At 29.8% G+C, this 18,165-nt stretch overlaps 4 protein-coding genes across 6 annotated transcripts in view; 1 reads left to right on the forward strand and 3 right to left on the reverse strand.

Annotated features, from left to right (window-relative positions):
* Positions 1-4,054: 4,054 nt before the first annotated feature.
* On the reverse strand, positions 4,055-17,997 carry LOC136084865 (uncharacterized). Its single transcript, XM_065806055.1, has 3 exons — positions 17,776-17,997; positions 5,339-6,496; positions 4,055-4,559 (listed from the first exon to the last, which is right to left on the reverse strand). The coding sequence occupies exons 2-3, from the start codon at positions 5,837-5,839 to the stop codon at positions 4,194-4,196; spliced, it is 867 nt and encodes a 288-aa protein (XP_065662127.1). The 5' UTR covers positions 5,840-6,496; positions 17,776-17,997; the 3' UTR covers positions 4,055-4,193.
* LOC136085577 (protein GVQW3-like) lies at positions 8,790-9,164 on the reverse strand. Its single transcript, XM_065806898.1, has one exon. The coding sequence runs from the start codon at positions 9,162-9,164 to the stop codon at positions 8,790-8,792; it is 375 nt and encodes a 124-aa protein (XP_065662970.1).
* Positions 14,035-15,596, forward strand: LOC136085578 (zinc finger MYM-type protein 1-like). The gene is made up of 2 exons (XM_065806899.1): positions 14,035-14,108; positions 14,222-15,596. The coding sequence occupies exons 1-2, from the start codon at positions 14,035-14,037 to the stop codon at positions 15,594-15,596; spliced, it is 1,449 nt and encodes a 482-aa protein (XP_065662971.1).
* The window catches only part of LOC136084864 (uncharacterized), an 83,531-nt gene continuing 83,137 nt past the window's right edge, over positions 17,772-18,165 (reverse strand). For all 3 annotated transcript variants that reach the window (XM_065806054.1, XM_065806051.1, XM_065806053.1), the window contains exon 17: positions 17,772-17,997. In XM_065806054.1, coding sequence (XP_065662126.1) covers positions 17,919-17,997 — 79 coding nt within the window. In that variant the 3' untranslated portion in view covers positions 17,772-17,918. The remainder of the gene's footprint in view (positions 17,998-18,165) is intronic.

Raw genomic sequence — 18,165 nt, forward strand, 5'->3', positions numbered from 1 at the left:
TTCATTTCCGATATGAAATAAATCTCCATGTACCAACCGGAAGGATTCTGCTTTCTTTCGAAGTTTTCTTTTATCGTCTTTCGTATAATTAGAAGGATATTCATTTTTCCCGAGATACATTTGCAGAGCTTTACTTTCTTCATATTCTTGTTAACGTCTATAAACGTTAGCAAGTATTCGTGTTCGTTACAGAAAGCAAATAACTATAATAAATATGAAATGAAAGTTATATCATAAAAATTATTTGCAATTTATAGTATTATTTTACTAAACATAACAAAAAAACTTTTATAGATTTGAATAACATTATAATTTATATAGATTTGAGTTAAAAACGTTTGAAAACTTATATAGATTTGAATAACATATTTGAATCATAAATATACAAACAAAAATTCCAAACAACCTTTTCAAAACATTTAAAAACGTTCTAAACTTGCACGAAGTTATTTTTTTAACAAAAAAACGTATAATTTGTTAGCAACTTATTAGAGATTTGCATGAAAAAACTTTATATAACAAAAAAAATTATGAAAGATGCGTTCGATTCAAGCGAAACTTTGTTATTTTATGTAGATTTTGTTAATTTAGCATTTGAACCAAAAGTAGCATTTAGCATTTAGATCTATCTATATGCGCATTTAATTGCGCAAGTTATGTCAATTTGTATATTATTAAGTATTAAGGGGGAACTAATATTACGGAGGAAACTTTATTTCGCAGATAGGGGAACAGATATTACGAGGGGGGAAATACTATTTCGAAATAAATTTTCCCCCCGGAAAGAATATTTCGGCCGGGGGAAATTCTGTAATGGGGAACATTTATTTCGTGACACAGGCATCATTTTCGAAGAAATATGGCCCAATGATTCCGTTAGCAGATATTGCACACCATACCGTGACCTTTGAGAAAGATGAAAATGGGCTTCATCGCTAAAGATGATTTTTTGCAAAAAAGCAGGATCAACTTGCCTTTGCTCTCGTACCCAATTGACGAATGAACGGCGCTTCAAAAGGTCATCAGGCTTCAGTTCTTAAGTTAATTGAATTTTTTAAGTGTGCATACAAAAATCTTTTGTCAAAACTTGATGTAATGTTGTTGTTGAGAGGTTCAATACTTGTGCGCAATGAAGAATTGAGGTGCCTGGATTCTCGGCCACATTCTCGCGTACTGCAGCAATGTTCTCATCTGAACGGCGTAAGCGAGTACGAGTTGGTGTTTTCACATCTGTCACCGATCCAGTTTCTTTAAATTTTGCCACAATTTTTCCAATTGCACTGATGGTAGGTCGATTATGTTGACCAAAGAAATTGCGAAGTGCTCTAAATGCATTTGTGGTTGAACAACCATTTTTGTAATACTCTTCAACAATTTTAATGCGTTGTTCGTTGTTAATCTTTCCGTTATTTTAATTGCCCAAAGCTCTATTTTTTGAATCTGGAAGAAGAAGAAAAAAATTATTCATTGTTCAAATATAATTTGCATTAAGCTTTTGTCCGTCTTAATGAAACACCCTATACTTATGTGTTCACGCTATGAAAGATTTTCGTCTAGAAATACTCCTAAGAACGCGCACGAGTGCTCTCTTTTTATAATAGAATTATCAATACAAAGGTAGGGAAATTTAAATGAAATAACTTTTTTTCGTGGAGTCTATGAAAAAGAGTGTATTTGGTTTTAATTATATTTAAGGATAGTTTATTCGACTTAAACCATTCAGTTAAATTGTTAAATGCATAAAAGATAATATCTTGACTAGAGTAAAATTTGCTAAATATTGTTCTATAATTTCAAACTGCACCCCAGATAATAGCAATACAGAACAAATGACAATAATAATTTATTTTGTTGATTTAGAATCTACAACATTAAATGATGGGGATTTAGTTAAAATTAAAGAACATTTCTTGGGATTCATACCTGTGGCAAAATATACAGGTGCTTTTTTGGCAAAAACATTAATTGAGCAGTTGGAAAATTTTAATTTACTAATTGAATATATCCGTGGACAAAGATACGATAACGGAAGTAACACGGAGGGTAAGGAAAATGGGGTACAAAGAAAAAGTTTGGGTATAAATCCTCGGGCGTTTTTTATTTCATGGAGCGCACATTCACTAATTTAGTTGTGAATTATGCATGCAAGTGTAGCTTAGATGCAGTAAGCTTTTTTTGGTGTGGTGCAACGGATGTATAATTATTTTTCGGAATCACCTTTTCGTTGGCGAGTTTTTCGTAGCTTTTTTCCAGATTTTACTGTCAAGCCATTAAGTGATGCAAGAGGGGAAAGCCGCATTAATGATTTAAAACCATTACGATACAATTTCGGAAAAATTCACGATGCTTTAATGCAAATACTTGTGGATCCAAGATTACAAACTACATCAGTAGGAAATTCTTCCCGAAATGAGTCTAAAGGGTTTGCAGATTCTATTTGCAAATTCAAATTCATGGTAGCCCTTGCTTCATGGTACGACATTCTTTTTGAAGTTGATATTTCTAATAAAATATTACAAAATAAGAATGTTGATTTGAATGCAGCTACACAACAATTAAATATTACTAAAAACAAACTTTGTAAAAATGAGAAATGATGAAGGCTTTCCAAGAATTATTATTGATGCTGCTGAAATTGCGAAAGAAGTGGAAACAGTAACAAATTTTGAAGAAGATCAAGTCAGGAGAAGGAGAAAAAAGCGACAGTTCGATTATGAAACACAAGATAAAGCATGTCAAGATATATAAGAAAAATTTTAAGTTGAATTTTATCTTAAAATTTTAGACACTGCTACACAGTCTATTGTAGAAAGGTTTGAATAACTGCAACAATATAATAATATATCTGGTTTCCTTCATGATATTTTATTCTATGAATACGAAATCTTTAGCGGATATTTTGAAGAATTATAGAAATCTAAATAAAAATTAAACTCATGGTTCTCAAAAAGATATTAGTGCAGCGGATCTTTGTAATGAAATTGATGTACTTTCTGTCGTTTGTTGACTACCTCAACAAACGACACCACACGAAGAACTAACTTTTATCGTTGAACAACGTTTAATTGACTACCAAATATATGTATTTCTTTAAGAATACTATTAACACTTCCAGTGTCCGTTGCAAGTGGTAAGCGAAGTTTTTTAAAATTAAAAGTAATTAAAAATTATTTGAGGTTTACAATGTTACAACAAAGACTGGTGGGATTATCAATAATTTCGATAGAACACGAAAACTCATCAGTATTAAATTTGAAAGAAATTGTAAAAAATTTGCAACAAAAAAGGCCAGAAAAATTAAAACCTAATTATTTTTCGTCCTTTTTTATTATTTAAAAATGCTTTTGTATTATTACATATTTTTTTTTATTATTACATTTTTTTTAATATTATATTTTTTTTATTATGACGTATTTTTATTATTACATATTTTCAAAATATAAATGAACCTTTTAGTTTCTGAAATTCAAATTCTCTAATAATTTAACCGTCAAATTAGTAACAAGTTTTTTATACTTTGTAACTATATTATATTCCAAGTTTTCAATTTTTACTCTTAATTCCAGATTATTACTCATTATTATTGCTTGTAATAAGCTAGGTTTATTACTTCTATTTTGGTACGATTAAATATTAAAAATAGTTTGCGTTGATTCTTTTAATTGCTACCTATATTCTTTCAATTACATAAAATCCCACTTTTTCCCGTCTCTAATATTTATAATCTGGTAAATAAAAGGTGAGTGGCTGAAACCTTAAATCGTCAAAGATAAATATTAAATACTTTAATGTCTACCATTTTTTATTATTTATGCCATTTTAAATAAAATTGATATTTATGTTTTCGCACTTTCAAATTATAATAATGTTTTTCTAAATTACACTTGTAAAAATTTGCGGAGTAGTAATAAATGACAAGGGGGTGGGGGGCGGGTGGTGGTGGGGATGGCACTAGGACGTAAAATATCCTAGTTAATGATAAACTAAAAACACAAAGAACTTAAAGAACACTTTTCTCTGAGCAAATTAGTTTTTAAAAAATAACTTTGTAATATAAAATTTTTATAGTATATTTCTAACTTAAATATTTTAAAGTAAGTTTATAAAATATGTAACGTTAGAAACACACGTAAAAATTGATTACAAAATTGCTCATACAACAAATAACGAACTTTTTATTTAATAGTACTAATCTATGAGACTATTGCTTTGCTCATCCTAATTAATTTATCTTGCATAGCTGGTATTATGCCTTTCCTAAATGCAATGTCCAACAACTCTTCAGAGGTTTTAGTTTCGGGGTATTCATAACCAGCCCATTTCAAAAACACAGAAAATTCTTTCCAATCAATTGATAGATCGTCATTAGCATTGATTACTTTTAAACATTGCTGCGCTTCAGAACATCGATAACAGCCAAAGTAGCCTTTCATGAAGCCATCGTAAAAATTATCAAATGTGAGACGATCATCTGCTTTACCATCACGCAAATCCCATTGTTTCCATTGCTCGTATAATTCGCCAATAAGTTTGTCAATATTTACAGAATTGTTGTTAACCTAAAAACATGTTATAAAGTTAATTAAATGGGCTGGAAGTTTTTTAAACTGTATTTAAGTTGTAGTTAGTAACTAAAAATGATAGAATGCACTACAAGCTAGTCTCTATTTTAAGAAAAATATGACTCTAAAAGTTAACTTAAGTTACCACTTTTTACATGTGTTCCTTACATTTTATGTAAGATTCAAGTATAAAAAAATTTTTTTTTTTTAAAACTTAGTTAATTAAAAATGATTTTTTATTAGTAAAACAGTTGCCAATGCAATAGATGGAAAGATAATGTTAGAGATATCTAAGCTATTTTCTAGGAAAAAAGAGGAAAAAACTTTAAAACCAAGATTTTTTGAAAAATGACACACGCAACCTGTTAAGTGATTTTGATACTAGTTGATCTGTAAAAATTTATATCGTAGCACGTAGCAATTAATTTTCAATGAAAAAAAGCATTGTGTGTTTGCTAGTACTCTATTATTTTTCCCCATTTGACCGCTAAATCTAAAAACTGCCAACTTGAAATTTAATAGTTATAGATACGTATTATTTGATAACTTAATTATTTGATAAGTATAAATAGGCAACACCATGTTATCTATCATACTATTTATTATGTTACCTATCATGTTGTTTGCCTACACTCTCCTGCACTTGACAGATTATATATTTTTGCATATAGTGGTTGGTTGTTTTGTTTTTATGTTAACTTAGCAATAAAAATTATTCTAAAATAAAAAAATATCAAAAGATTCAAACATATAAATAGTTAATAAAGTTTATTTACCAGAGCAATTGCTTCAGTCATAGCTGTACTAAGCTTTCCTCCAGCTCGATCAAACAACATTGCTAGACCCATTGGACTATGGTACTCCTCCTTGCGATTAGCTCTCAATTCATCATTTATAAGCGCTCTCATCTTTTTTGCAATATCAAAGGTATGTGATGGATGATCACCGAACAAACGTTTCATTCTTGTTAAAATCATAACTTCATCTGCCAGTATCGATATTGTCATTGTAGCTTCTTGACCAAAAAATTTTGCCATATCAAAATCACCAACAATGTCTTTTGCTTTTGTTGGGTCAAACTGTGGCAAACCAAACACTTGATCTAATGCACGAGCTCCGTAGATTGTTTGCTTGGGATGAGGATCCTTGCCTGTTGTTATGCGTGTGACCTCAATCGCTGCATTTCTTAACTCTTCACAATGAAATTTTTTTAACACTTTTTTGTTGCCCATACGAACTAAATTCATTATGGTTAAACAAGATGAAGCGTGTCCCATTGATGCTTCTTCTTCTCAAACGCCTGCCCAGATACCAGTACATCCATTAGCAAGACACTCTATTTGTGTGGCATCAAGCATACCCCATTGTTGGTGAACATGTATCAGGAAATGGCCATTAAATTTTGAGTCGTTCATTACTTTTTTGCAAGTGCGTACCCAAACACCAAGCTCTTCGGGTAAATACTTCCCGGACTCTTATGTTATAATTGCAAATATCTGTGATCTATAACTTGCAAGAAACTCAACCATTTTTAAAGCTCTTTCTGGAACTTTATTGAGTGCATCAGGAAGATCCCTTAGGTTAACTAAAATGTTAGAATCGTTGGATAAGTTATTTCGAATCCATTCAAACCGTTCAATAAAAAGTTCGCACATTGCATTATGATAAAATTTCTCATAATCATATTTATAATAAACAAGATCCGCTTCTATGATCACAATTTTAATTCCTAACTGCTTGCATTTTTTTAAACCAACAGGTAAATCGCTTAACGGAATTCCTTCGCTGTTAGCATCATTTGCAAACTCTGTGAAAGCATACATCATGCTCATATCTTCGCCTCGTTTTCTTAATTCTTCAACAAAAGTGTCACAAACATCTGTCATGTGTAAAAATGAGGCAACAATACAATGTTGGAAACCAACCTTTTTTATCTATTAAGAAAACATTATTGCACCTATAAATAAATCAAACAAAACTATTGAAATGAAAAAAAAAAGAAACTGTTTAAAAAAAAATTCAGCAAAAAAACAAGCCTTATTTTTTCTCTTGCGCAGTGGGCCAGGTGGTGGACAAAAGTAAAAAATAAAAATACATTCTCAAAACGTACATTATCATATAACATTTTGTGGCTTAAACATTCATTTTTATAAAATATATACACTTTTGTATAAATATATATATATTTCATAATATGTGTATGCATTTTTTTTTTTTTGCAATTAATATAAAGAAATTAAAAAATAGCATAAAAATAAAAAGACAATTGCTTAAACTAATTATTGTTTTGCTATACTACTTTATGCTTTGCTACGTTATACTACGTTATGCTTTGTAACAATAACTCATTTATGAAAAAACGCTGAAAAAATTAAGCTCAACAACGCGTAGTGACTTAAAACATCAAAATAAATCTAAAATAAATGGCAATATAAATCCCTTACATTTTTTGGAATTGTTGTTTTACAAATGCAAACACATTTTTTAAATAATAATAAATTACAATGACTTTCAAAAGTAAAAAGTATAAAGTAAAAAATAACTTTTTGATAACTTTGAATTTATAGTCAAAAAGGAACTTTTTATTTATATAATAACTTTGAATTTATTAAAAATAATTTTAAATTTATAGTTTAAAGAAATTAAAAAACTTGATATTACTTTCAAAGAACTCTAATAAAGTTGAGATTTTTATTTAATTCAAATGGAGACTTTGATTTGAATAAAAGTGTGTATTTACTATTTTCATAATCTTTTTACATAATATATTTCAAATATATTAAAAAGAAAAAAGTAAATCTGGTTTATGTTTAAATTTAAAGAATTTTCTAAAGTAAAGTTGAGAATATACAAATATGTTTTGGTTTAATTATAAGATATATAAATGTTTCACCGAGTTCCAAAATATGTATTTATTTTCCCAGTTAATTAACATTTCTACTTTTAGAATGTAAAGAAATTCCAGCGGTCACCAGCAGTATCTTAAGTTATTAAAGAAATACATATATATACTACTGTGATCAAAAAGTAAGGTGAATTTTTGATTTAAACTTCCCGCCTTATTCGAATCGTCCAATCTTTTTTATTTTTAAGTTGGTAGGAATGTCATTAACATTTGCGCCAAATTACATGTCAAACTTATAATTATTTTTTTTTTGTTTACGCTTGTTTCTGAAGTACCAAAAGTGCATTCGGCGATTTTCACGATGTCTAATTTTGTTGAGCAAAGAAGTGCTATTAAATTTTGTTTGCGGAATGATATTTCTGCTGCTGAAACGTATCGAATCACAGTAGTATGTCAATATTATGTCAATATTATTGTCTTACAAATCAAGTGTTGTTCCAGACCTCTAGAAAAATGCAAAAATGTACCCCTAATTAAAAAAGGGAATATTTTATACATATATATATATATATATATATATATATATATATATATATATATATATATATATATATATATATATATATATAATATATATATATATATATATATACTACTGTGATCAAAAAGTAAGGTGAATTTTTTTATAAAATGAAAAATCTTTATTTATTCTTCCAAATCTGTATCTTCCCCTCAAAATAATCCCCCCCGACCCCAATGCACTTATGCCAACGTTTTGCCAGTCTTCGAAGCATGCCGAAAAGTCCTCGGTAGGGATAGCCTTCAATGCGCGTGCCGATTCACGTTGGATCTCTTCAATGGACTCAAAACGATTTCCCCGGAGTGGTCTCTTGAGCTTTGGAAACAGCCAGAAGTCACACGGTGCTAAGTCGGGCGAATACGGTGGTTGTGGAGCAACATGGGTAGAGTTTTTGGCGAAAAACTTACGAAGAACCAGTGCTGTGTGCGAAGGCGCATTATCGTGGTGCAAAATCCAAGAGTTATTGGCCCATAATTCCCGTCTCTTTTTGCGAATAGCTTCAAGCAAACGTCGCATAACGCTTAAAAAATATTCTTTGTTGACAGTCTGGCCAGTTGGAAGGAATTCGTAGTGCACGACACCACAATAATCAAAGAAAACAGTCAACATGACCTTGATTTTTGAGCGACTTTGACGTGGTTGCTTCGGTCTCGGCTCGCCTTTTTCACGGTATTTACTCGATTGGTCGGTTATTTCAGGGTCGTATGCGTAGACCCAAGTCTCATCGCCGGTAATAATTTGTTTGTAGACGTCTTGATAGTCAGAAAGCATTGCTTCACACGTTTTAACGCGACGCTCTTTTTCAAAGAAATTGAGAAATTTCGGCACCAAGTCTTCTGAGGCCCAAATGATCCTTCAAAATCGCTTGCACCGACCCAAATGATATTCCAACCATGTCAAAAAGGTCTCGAATGGTTAACCGACGATTTGCAAGCACCAATTCTTTGATTTTGTTGATGTGGCGATCATCAATCGAAGTCGATGGTCGTCCGGAGCGTTCCAAGTCATCAACACGTTCTCGGCCTTCTTTGAAGTCTTTGTACCACTTGTAAACATTTTTTTGAGATATAGTCTCTTCACCGAAGGCCTTTTGCAACATTCGATACGTTTCAGCAGCAGAAATATCATTCCGCAAACAAAATTTAATAGCACTTCTTTGCTCAACAAAATTAGACATCGTGAAAATCGCCAAATGCACTTTTGGTACTTCAGAAACAAGCGTAAACAAAAAAAAATAATTATGAGTTTGACATGTAATTTGGCGCAAATGTTAATGACATTCCTACCAACTTAAAAATAAAAAAGATTGGACGATTCGAATAAGGCGGGAAGTTTAAATTAAAAATTCACCTTACTTTTTCATCACAGTAGTAATATTGACAATGGCTTGCAGAGCAATTTAGAACTCCTTTCGAGAACTTTGGGCTGAACGTTGTCCAGTACCTCAGTTTTTTTGTACATCAAGTCTGTTGGTATACACTTTAACAATTGCATTTGTAAAGCGTGAATTAAGGCATTTAAAATTAATTTTATCAGTAATTTTTGCAATGTTTATCGACCTCTTTGTGAAAATTGAAAATTGAAAATTGAAACGAAATACTTGTTTAATGTGCTCCCTGTTATAGCTCCATCAGTCCAACGTAACGCTTTTATTTATTCTTTTGTTGATGTTTTGCTGTTAATGTATGCATATACCAATTTAGGGTTAAATATGGAATTTAATGCTAATTTTCGTTCAAAAGCCAAAATACTCTTATTACATATCGAACCAGATTTCCTTCTCTATCAATCCTATTACTTGCCAAATAAATATGATGGAAATGGCCGCATGTGAGTTTGAGTTTATTAATTTCAGAAATCAATTATATATTGAATCCTTAAAAAGTACCAACTGGGTTAGCCGATTATAAAATTCCTCAAAAAACTAATTAAAATAGTAAAATCGTCTTCTTTGAGGGTATGGCACCTTACCCGTAGAATTGCCCATGATTATACTCTCCTAATTATGAGCCACTGACCAAATAATATGCAATGTCAAAGATCGCATTGACATATTGATATTATATTATTTTATGAAATATTTTCTTTGTATTTGTGTTTTTTGTTTACTTTATTTACGTTTTGCAAATATTTTTCTCTATGTGTAAGTAATTTGAATATGTTTCTCTAAGTGTATGTAATTTGAATAATAATTCTATTATTTTGAAACATTTTAGTTTATTCTTTATTATCAAATTATGAATAACCAAAATGGAAAATAAGAAGATTAGGAACCCCTGATTTAGACAATTATTGAAATCTTTTGCTCGAATATCTTGATCATGTTAAAGTAAATGAACTTTTAATACCAGTTTATTGATGCATAATTAATCCTATTATTATTAACATAATAACAACTTACTTCTGCGTTTATGGCAACACCTATGGTTTTTGATTATAATTGCACATTCCTCTGCGGGCACGGGACATAAAAAAAGCGTCAAATAGACGTTTATTTAACGTCCCGAACGTTTAATAAACATCTAAAGTACGTCTTTTTTACTTTTCGTGCACATTGGTTGTTTATAAGCTATAACAATAAACGCATTATCTCAGAGCTGCAATAAAATTCTGATAATCAAATTTGGTTTAATACTACGTTACGAATTTGATTTAACTGGGCCCTAAGAACTATTATTGAGACGATGTTTTAAATAGGACAAAATAGTATTGAACCGTCTTAACAAAGTGCTCTTGGGTGTAAAAATTTTATGGTTTTTCAGTTTTTTATAGCACTACATCTTGTTTTAGCTGACTAATTTTAGTGAAACTAAAAATGTAGGTTAATTTTAGTTAGATTGAAAAGTTAAGTGACTAATTTTTTTTTCATTAAAACGTCAAAAATAGGGTGGCGGGCACAACCTATTTTTAATCAACAAACTCCTTCCATAATTTCTATTTTTTCATTTTCTTATACTCATAACTTGATAGTAAAGAATAAGCAAAAATGTTTCAAAATAATAGAATTATTATTCCAAAGTTATTCGACTAATTTTAGTTAGGCTAAAACATTTGTCGACTAATTTTATTTTTGCTAAAATTTCAGTCGACTAAAAAACTTTAATTGAAAAATTTAGTTGACTAACTTTAGTTAGACTAAAAAGCTGGCTAATTTTAATGATTTATTACTAAAAAACGGATTGATTTATAATTAAAACACGGATAAACTTATTATATGAAACTTATTATATTGAAGACAAAGTTATGTAACACATTATATATTAATTATCCTAGTTAACTTGTTGCATTTTTAATTCTTTACAAAACTTTATTTAAATTAATTTAAATTAATTAAAATAATTTATTGTTACAGTAAAATATTAAATAAAATTTTTTTTACTGTAACAATAATTTGTTTGAATTTGCTTTTTAGGTAAAGGCATACCTTCGCAAATATTTAGAGAAAGTGGTTTAGTAATCAACCAAGAATTCTACAAAAATGACGGATTCAAGAGCAATCTAATTCCATTTATTGAAAAGCATTATTCTAATAGTAAAATGTATTTTGACCTTGTCTGGCATCATCTCATTACACTAAACCTGTACAAAATACATGAATGAGAAAAAGATCAATTTTATCCTGAAAAGATCAAGATAACCCTGCCTGAATATAGTCCGATTGTGTGAATTGTTATGAATGTTGTCCGATTGTAAGAACTGATGTGAATATGGTTCGATTAAAGACTTTTGTAGTGTTCTCAAAGCAAAAGTGTATGAAAATAATTGGCAAGCTGAAAACCTCAAGAAATTACGCAACAGAATAAAGTATTGCTTTTCTAAAATCAACAAATCTTTTATACAGCGCCAATTACAGAGACAGCGCCAATTAAAGCGACAACTACAACTCAAATATAGCGTAACCTACATTAGATTACGTATAACGCAATGTTTGATTAAACAAAATTAATATGTAAATAAATTAACCACTTAAAACAATATTTTTTTCTTTACAAGTCAAGTTTTTGTCTAATAAACGAAGAGAGTTATTCCCCTTCTATGTCTTTTAAAGTAACTATAATTATAAAATAGCAAACTAGTTATAGCCTCTTCAAACTAATCTTAAATCCAACTCTTACCTCTTAGCTGATTTTTTGCAATAACCTCAATAAGTCCATTATTTTGACGCACTTAGTCGCTAAGATCGGTAAAAAATACTTCAAAAGTCTGACCTAACTTTTTATTAGCTACACTTTAAACCACAAAGTCACCTCATTAAAATACTTATCTTTAATAAACGAATCGGAGGATAGGTGATTGGAAATGGAAATGCACTTCCATACAAACTCACATACATACTCACTTACCAAACTATAAAATGCGTGTTGTGATTTTTTTTTATTTTAAAGAAAGTTTTTTAATTATTTGATCTCGGTAAACGCTCTGGCCTCGCAGCGAAGGTCAGGGTGTTTTGGCCAGCATATTGACTTTATCCTGCCTATGCTAGAAGTAGATAAAGACAATATGCTGAGCTTAATATGATTTTTTCATTAAAAAAAGAGAAAAAATTCCTTTTAAATTGCGAGAAATTATTATAAATAGCGAACAAATATATATATATATATATATATATATATATATATATATATATATATATATATATATATATATATATATATATATATATATATATATATATATACAGTGGCGGAACTACTGGACGCAGGACCCTGCGTTGCGGGGGGGCCTACCAGCTATAGGGGGCCCTCATATAAAAAAAAAACTAAACTCTCAATAATATTTATACTATAAAACTCTTTTCCGCAGGTATAGTGGGCCCTAAAATATAAAACTTGGATAAAAAAAATGTCATCCATCGTATTAAAATATATTGTTCAAAAATTTATTTTTGCATTGGAGTGCGTAGTTTACATTTAAACGAAAAGTTTTAACCTTTTTAAAATTGCATACGCAATTTTAAAAAGTACGATTATCAGCTGCGAACTGCCAGATGTTATTGTATAGTTAATTTTTATACCGCTATGTTGTGTTTGTGTATGAATTAGACAATTAGACTGAATTCGGTAAAAGTAATAATTTGTTGCGTATAAATTTTTTTTAAACTGTAAGAAGTTCTTTAATTTATAAGTTCTTAGTTGCATATTCAATATTTTTAAAATATAAACAATATTATTTGTTACGTCGTTGCATATCAAGGATAATGATTCTATAATCCTTGTTGCATATACAAATTAACTTTTAAATGTATGTTCTCATTTTCAATTTTATATTAAATCTTCCGTTGTAATAAGTTAACTTTTCATTTCTTATTTTATCTGAATTACTAGTCTCCAATTTATTTAATCGTGTTACGAATAATAAAGTATTGTTGCACGAGAGTTTATTACTTCACTGATATATTTAATAAAAGGTAATTAATAATTGTGTAATAATTAAAAATTTTACAACAGGTACTGAATTTATAAATTTGTAATAATTTAGATTTTGACTCATAATAATGGAAAAGAAATTAAGTAGTACAAGCGGTGCAGCAAAAAGAAGAAAGTTAAAAGAAACAAAAGCTACTTTAGCTAAATTGCCGAAGCTAACAACGTTTTTGAAACCAATCGAAAAGCGAGCGGAAACGGAAGTGGAAAGTCAAAACTCTGCAGAAGTGGTATGTATAAATCAGTCAGTAGAACATGATGATATCGAAGAAAACATTGCTACTGGTAATAAAAATGTGAACGAAGAAGATGTGAATAGGTCTCCGAGAAACCACCGAAATGAAGACAAGGAAGATTCAAACTCTGATACGAATGACGCCATTGAACAAATTAATTTAGAAAAATCAAGTGAATTATTTTCTACTGACATTGCAAATTTTCATGGTAAAATACTAACAAAAGATATTAAGAAAATAATTGTATTATCGGAATCGTGTCGGCCAAAAGGTCCTTTTATACGCGACCCCTTGCAAGAAAACCGTAGGTTTTCCAAAGAATATTTTAAAACTACCACAAAATATGGATCTATAGAAAGAATGTGGCTTTGCTATTCCCCAAAACTTGATGCCGTTTATTGCGAGCCTTGTTGGCTTTTCTCAGGAGAATGAAAAGCAAAGGATAACTGGCGTGCGCATGGTGTCAGAGATTGGCGTGGTCTTTCTAAAAAAATTAAAATTCACGAAAATAGTGAACAACATATATGTGCTTGTTGCATTTATGAAAAATGGCGACATAATGAAACAATTGATAGAAATATAGAAGAACAAATACGATACCAATCAAATTTTTGGGTGCAAGTCTTAGAGCGGATAGTAAATATAACATTAGTACTTTGTAAAAATTCTTTGGCTTTTCGTGGTCATCGTGAATCATTTGACAATGAATATAATGGTAAATTTTTAACCCAAGTTCAACTTTTAGCTAAATATGATAATGTTATGAAGCAAGTTTTGAGTATGCTAAATGGATCTATAAAATATTTAAGCCATCAAATTCAAAATGAAGTCATACTTTGCCTTGCAACGCATTTAAAAGCCACTCTTACTGCTGATATTAATAGTTCACCTTTTTATTCAATTATAATGGATACAACACAAGATATTACTAAAAGAGATCAGCTCAGTCAAGTATTTAGATACGTAAAAATTATTAAAAATGAACAAGATGAAGCCACATCAATTGAAATTAAAGAAGTTTTCTTGGGATTCACGGAAATATATAACCACACTGCTGCTGGACTACATGAAGAAATTTTAAATCTGTTAGAAAAACATCATATAAAATTAAGTAACTGCAGGGGTCAAGGTTATGATGGTGCGAACGTCATGAGTGGGATATACAATGGGGTTCAGGCCCTTTTTAAGAAAAATCAACCCAATGCTATGTATATGCATTGCGCAGCTCATAATTTAAATCTTGTTATTAACGATGCGGTTAAATGTTGTGTTTCATTTTTTGTAATGCTAGAAGATGTGTATTCATTTTTCGGAAATAGCATGAACAGGTGGGATCTACGATCCAAATATACAGGAGAATCACAAATAACATTAAAAAGGTTAAATCCAACGCGATGGGCAGGACGATATACTTCTCTTTTCGCCGTTAAAATTCGCTTTCATGATATAATGAAAGCTCTTTCCGAGATATCAATAACAAGTACAAAACGTGAAGAACGCGAAGAAGCAGTACGAATACAAAAAAATATGAGCAGTTTCGAATTTGTTTTTTTATGCGTGCTTTTGTCTAAAATCTTTAATGAGGTACATATACCATCAAAATTGCTGCAAACTAAAAATTTAGATCTTACGACAGCTTCAGGTTCTCTAGAAAATGCCAGCAAAAATTTAAAACAATATAGAAAGATGTTTGATTCAGCAAAACTTGAAGCGGTAGAAATAGCGACTACGTGGCAGATTCCTGCAATATTTTTTCAAAAAAGAAGAAAAATTGTGAAAAGGCATTTTGACGAATTATCTACAGATCACCGTTTTGATAGTAGTGAGGAAATTTTTCGCATCAATATTTTTATAAAATTTTGGACGTCGTTATCAACCAACTCGACAATAGATTTAAAGGAATGCAAGAAGTGGTACAATTATTTTCCTGCATCCATCCAAATAAATTAATGGTAATGAAAGAACGTGAGATCATAAGCTGTGCAGAAGCCATTCAGAGAAAATATAGTGAAGATATAACAACTGAATTTCCGCTGCAAATGGTTATGGTAAAGTCAATGCTACACGATGAAATATCAAAAATATCATCTATACGTGAATTGGCTGACCTTTTAATAGTAAAATTGTCAACTATAGCTGCAAGCGTTCCGCAAGTGATAACAGCATTGTTATTGTTTCTTACATTACCTGTTACTGTTGCATCAGCTGAACGTTCTTTTTCGAAACTTAAAATAATAAAAAATTATTTACGAAATGCCATTGGTAAAGAACGTTTAAGCGACCTTGCAATAGTATCTATTGAGGCAAAAGCGGCTGGAAAAATGGAAATGAAAAACATCATTACCGATTTTGCCAATATGAAATCAAGGAGGAAAGTTTTCACTATTTAAGTTCGGTTAAGTTTTAGTTTCGTTTAGAAGTTATCTTTATCTTTATTTAATTTTTTGTTTTTAAATATGATATATGAAATAAATATCTATTTAATATGTGAAGCTTTATTTTTTTTTTTTAAAAACATTCTTTTGCGGGGGGAGGGGGGGGGGGGAGGGGGCAAATTTTGAAGTTCCGCCACTGTATATATATATATATATATATATATATATATATATATATATATATATATATATATATATATATAAAGTTGTAAGAAACTTTTGTTAATTAACATTTATTATAGCTTCCAGATATAAAATACTTACAAATAAAACCATTGGTATAATTAACCGAATTTGATAAAACGTATTAAGGTGATTATTAATTTAAATGTGAGTAGCTTGAACCATTATTTTACCATCGTATTAAAAAAGAAAATGAAATTTAAAAAGAATCTGTAAAATATCTGAAAAACTTAATGATCTCTTTCACAAGTTAAGGATTGTTTTCAATAAAAAAAAAACTCCAAAAATAGTTTCTGCAGATTGCAACTCTTTTTCAAATAGAGGCTGTGCTAGAAATGATTGAACAAATCTAGTTCGTTCTAGTTTAAAATCAGAGTGGCTTCCCTACCGCAACATAGTAGCACCAACAAAATTAAGTCACTTAACGTTTTAACATTTGGAGTCCAATGAGTATAACATATTTGATCTTTGCCTCAAATTGTTTTGGAAACACGAGACAAATTTCTCATAAAGTTTCTCCTCCAAAATATAAAATTTTTACCAATCCCAGTTTGATATGAATGGGGGTAATAAAACTTTGTTGGAATCTACTAAAGACGGCTTGAGAACATTGAACAATCCTGGATATAGTTCCACTCGTAGAAGCCGAGGGCAAAAAGTTTCTAAAAGTTCGTAACAATGTGTGATGTACCGAAGTTTTCTTTTATATAAAAAAGTACCACCTCGATTGTGTACTAGATTAGGTGTGAAAAAAAAATTGTCATAGAGAAAAAAAAATTATCATAGAGAAAAACTCAGAAATTTTGATAAAACCTCATATATTGCCAAATTTCATAATGCAATATATCATCATAATTGCGCATTACTCATAACTTAATAGCAACCGGAGCTTAAATGACTCACATATGTCGCTATCGTTTTAGTAATAGCAGCATACGTGACGTATTCTTAACTTATACTATTTTGGATATGAAAACAGTAAAATACTATTTATGTATCTATAAAAATTTAAATTAAATATTTTTAGAAATGACTTAAGTAAATGCCTTTGTCTGTGAAAAAACCAATAATTTGCCAATGATAGTTGTATTTTAAAGTTTTTAGAATTAATATAGTCATCTGTAAATATTTTAGAGGTATATATATACTTTTAAAAATAAGAAAAGATGCTGGGTGATAATGTCAGAAATTAAAATTTATTTTTAGTACAAAGTTACATTTTAACTTTAAACAGCATTTGCTTCTATCAATACAAATTTGTGAAGGGCTAAAATCAGTTACGTTACTAAAGTGTATAATTATTACAATATATCGACTTGCTTATGTTAACCTAACTTAAATCTGTACGAACAAAAACAAAGTAATGGCCTCTTTTATATTCTATTACAACTTTTTCATTTTTTTTCTATTACAATTTTTTAAATTCTTATATACTTGATCAAAATTTTTAATTTAATAATTCTAATTGTAACAATGAAAAACTAACAACAAATCAACAACAAAAAACTTACTTGTTCATAAATTTCAAATTTGTTTTGAAGTGTGTGACCACGCAATGCTCCAACAGTTGTTTCGCGAAGTGAATTGTCCAATACAAACAAATCAAGATTGATCAAAACTTTGCGTTCTTCAAAGTTTTGCGACATTTCTTTTTTCATTTCTTTAATATATTTTTTGACACTAGTTTTTTTCTTGGCATTGTGATGGCAGCTATCGTCAGAATCAGAATCACTCTATAAAAGTTAAACTTTTATTGGTTGTTGACTTCAACACTTAACAACATTTTTATAGCTTTTGTTGCATTAGCTACAAAAAAGCTATATAAAATGTTATATATGTACCAAATAGGACGCTGATGTTTTTTCTCTAATTTTACGTAGACTTAAATTTCTTAAGCTCTA

The sequence above is a fragment of the Hydra vulgaris genome, chromosome 09 (genome assembly GCF_038396675.1).
Source record: "Hydra vulgaris chromosome 09, alternate assembly HydraT2T_AEP".
Lineage (NCBI taxonomy): Eukaryota > Metazoa > Cnidaria > Hydrozoa > Anthoathecata > Hydridae > Hydra > Hydra vulgaris.

Excerpts from the sequence above, each read along its gene's own strand:
- LOC136085577 (XM_065806898.1), bottom strand. The coding sequence starts at position 9,164 with ATGTCTAATTTTGTTGAGCAAAGAAGTGCTATTAAATTTTGTTTGCGG.
- LOC136085578 (XM_065806899.1), top strand. The coding sequence starts at position 14,035 with ATGCCGTTTATTGCGAGCCTTGTTGGCTTTTCTCAGGAGAATGAAAAG. Across the intron at positions 14,109-14,221 it reads ATAACTGGCGTGCGCATGGT|AAATATAGAAGAACAAATAC; the intron begins GTCAGAGATTGG and ends AACAATTGATAG.
- LOC136084865 (XM_065806055.1), bottom strand. The coding sequence starts at position 5,839 with ATGGGACACGCTTCATCTTGTTTAACCATAATGAATTTAGTTCGTATG. Across the intron at positions 4,560-5,338 it reads TGACTGAAGCAATTGCTCTG|GTTAACAACAATTCTGTAAA; the intron begins GTAAATAAACTT and ends ACATGTTTTTAG.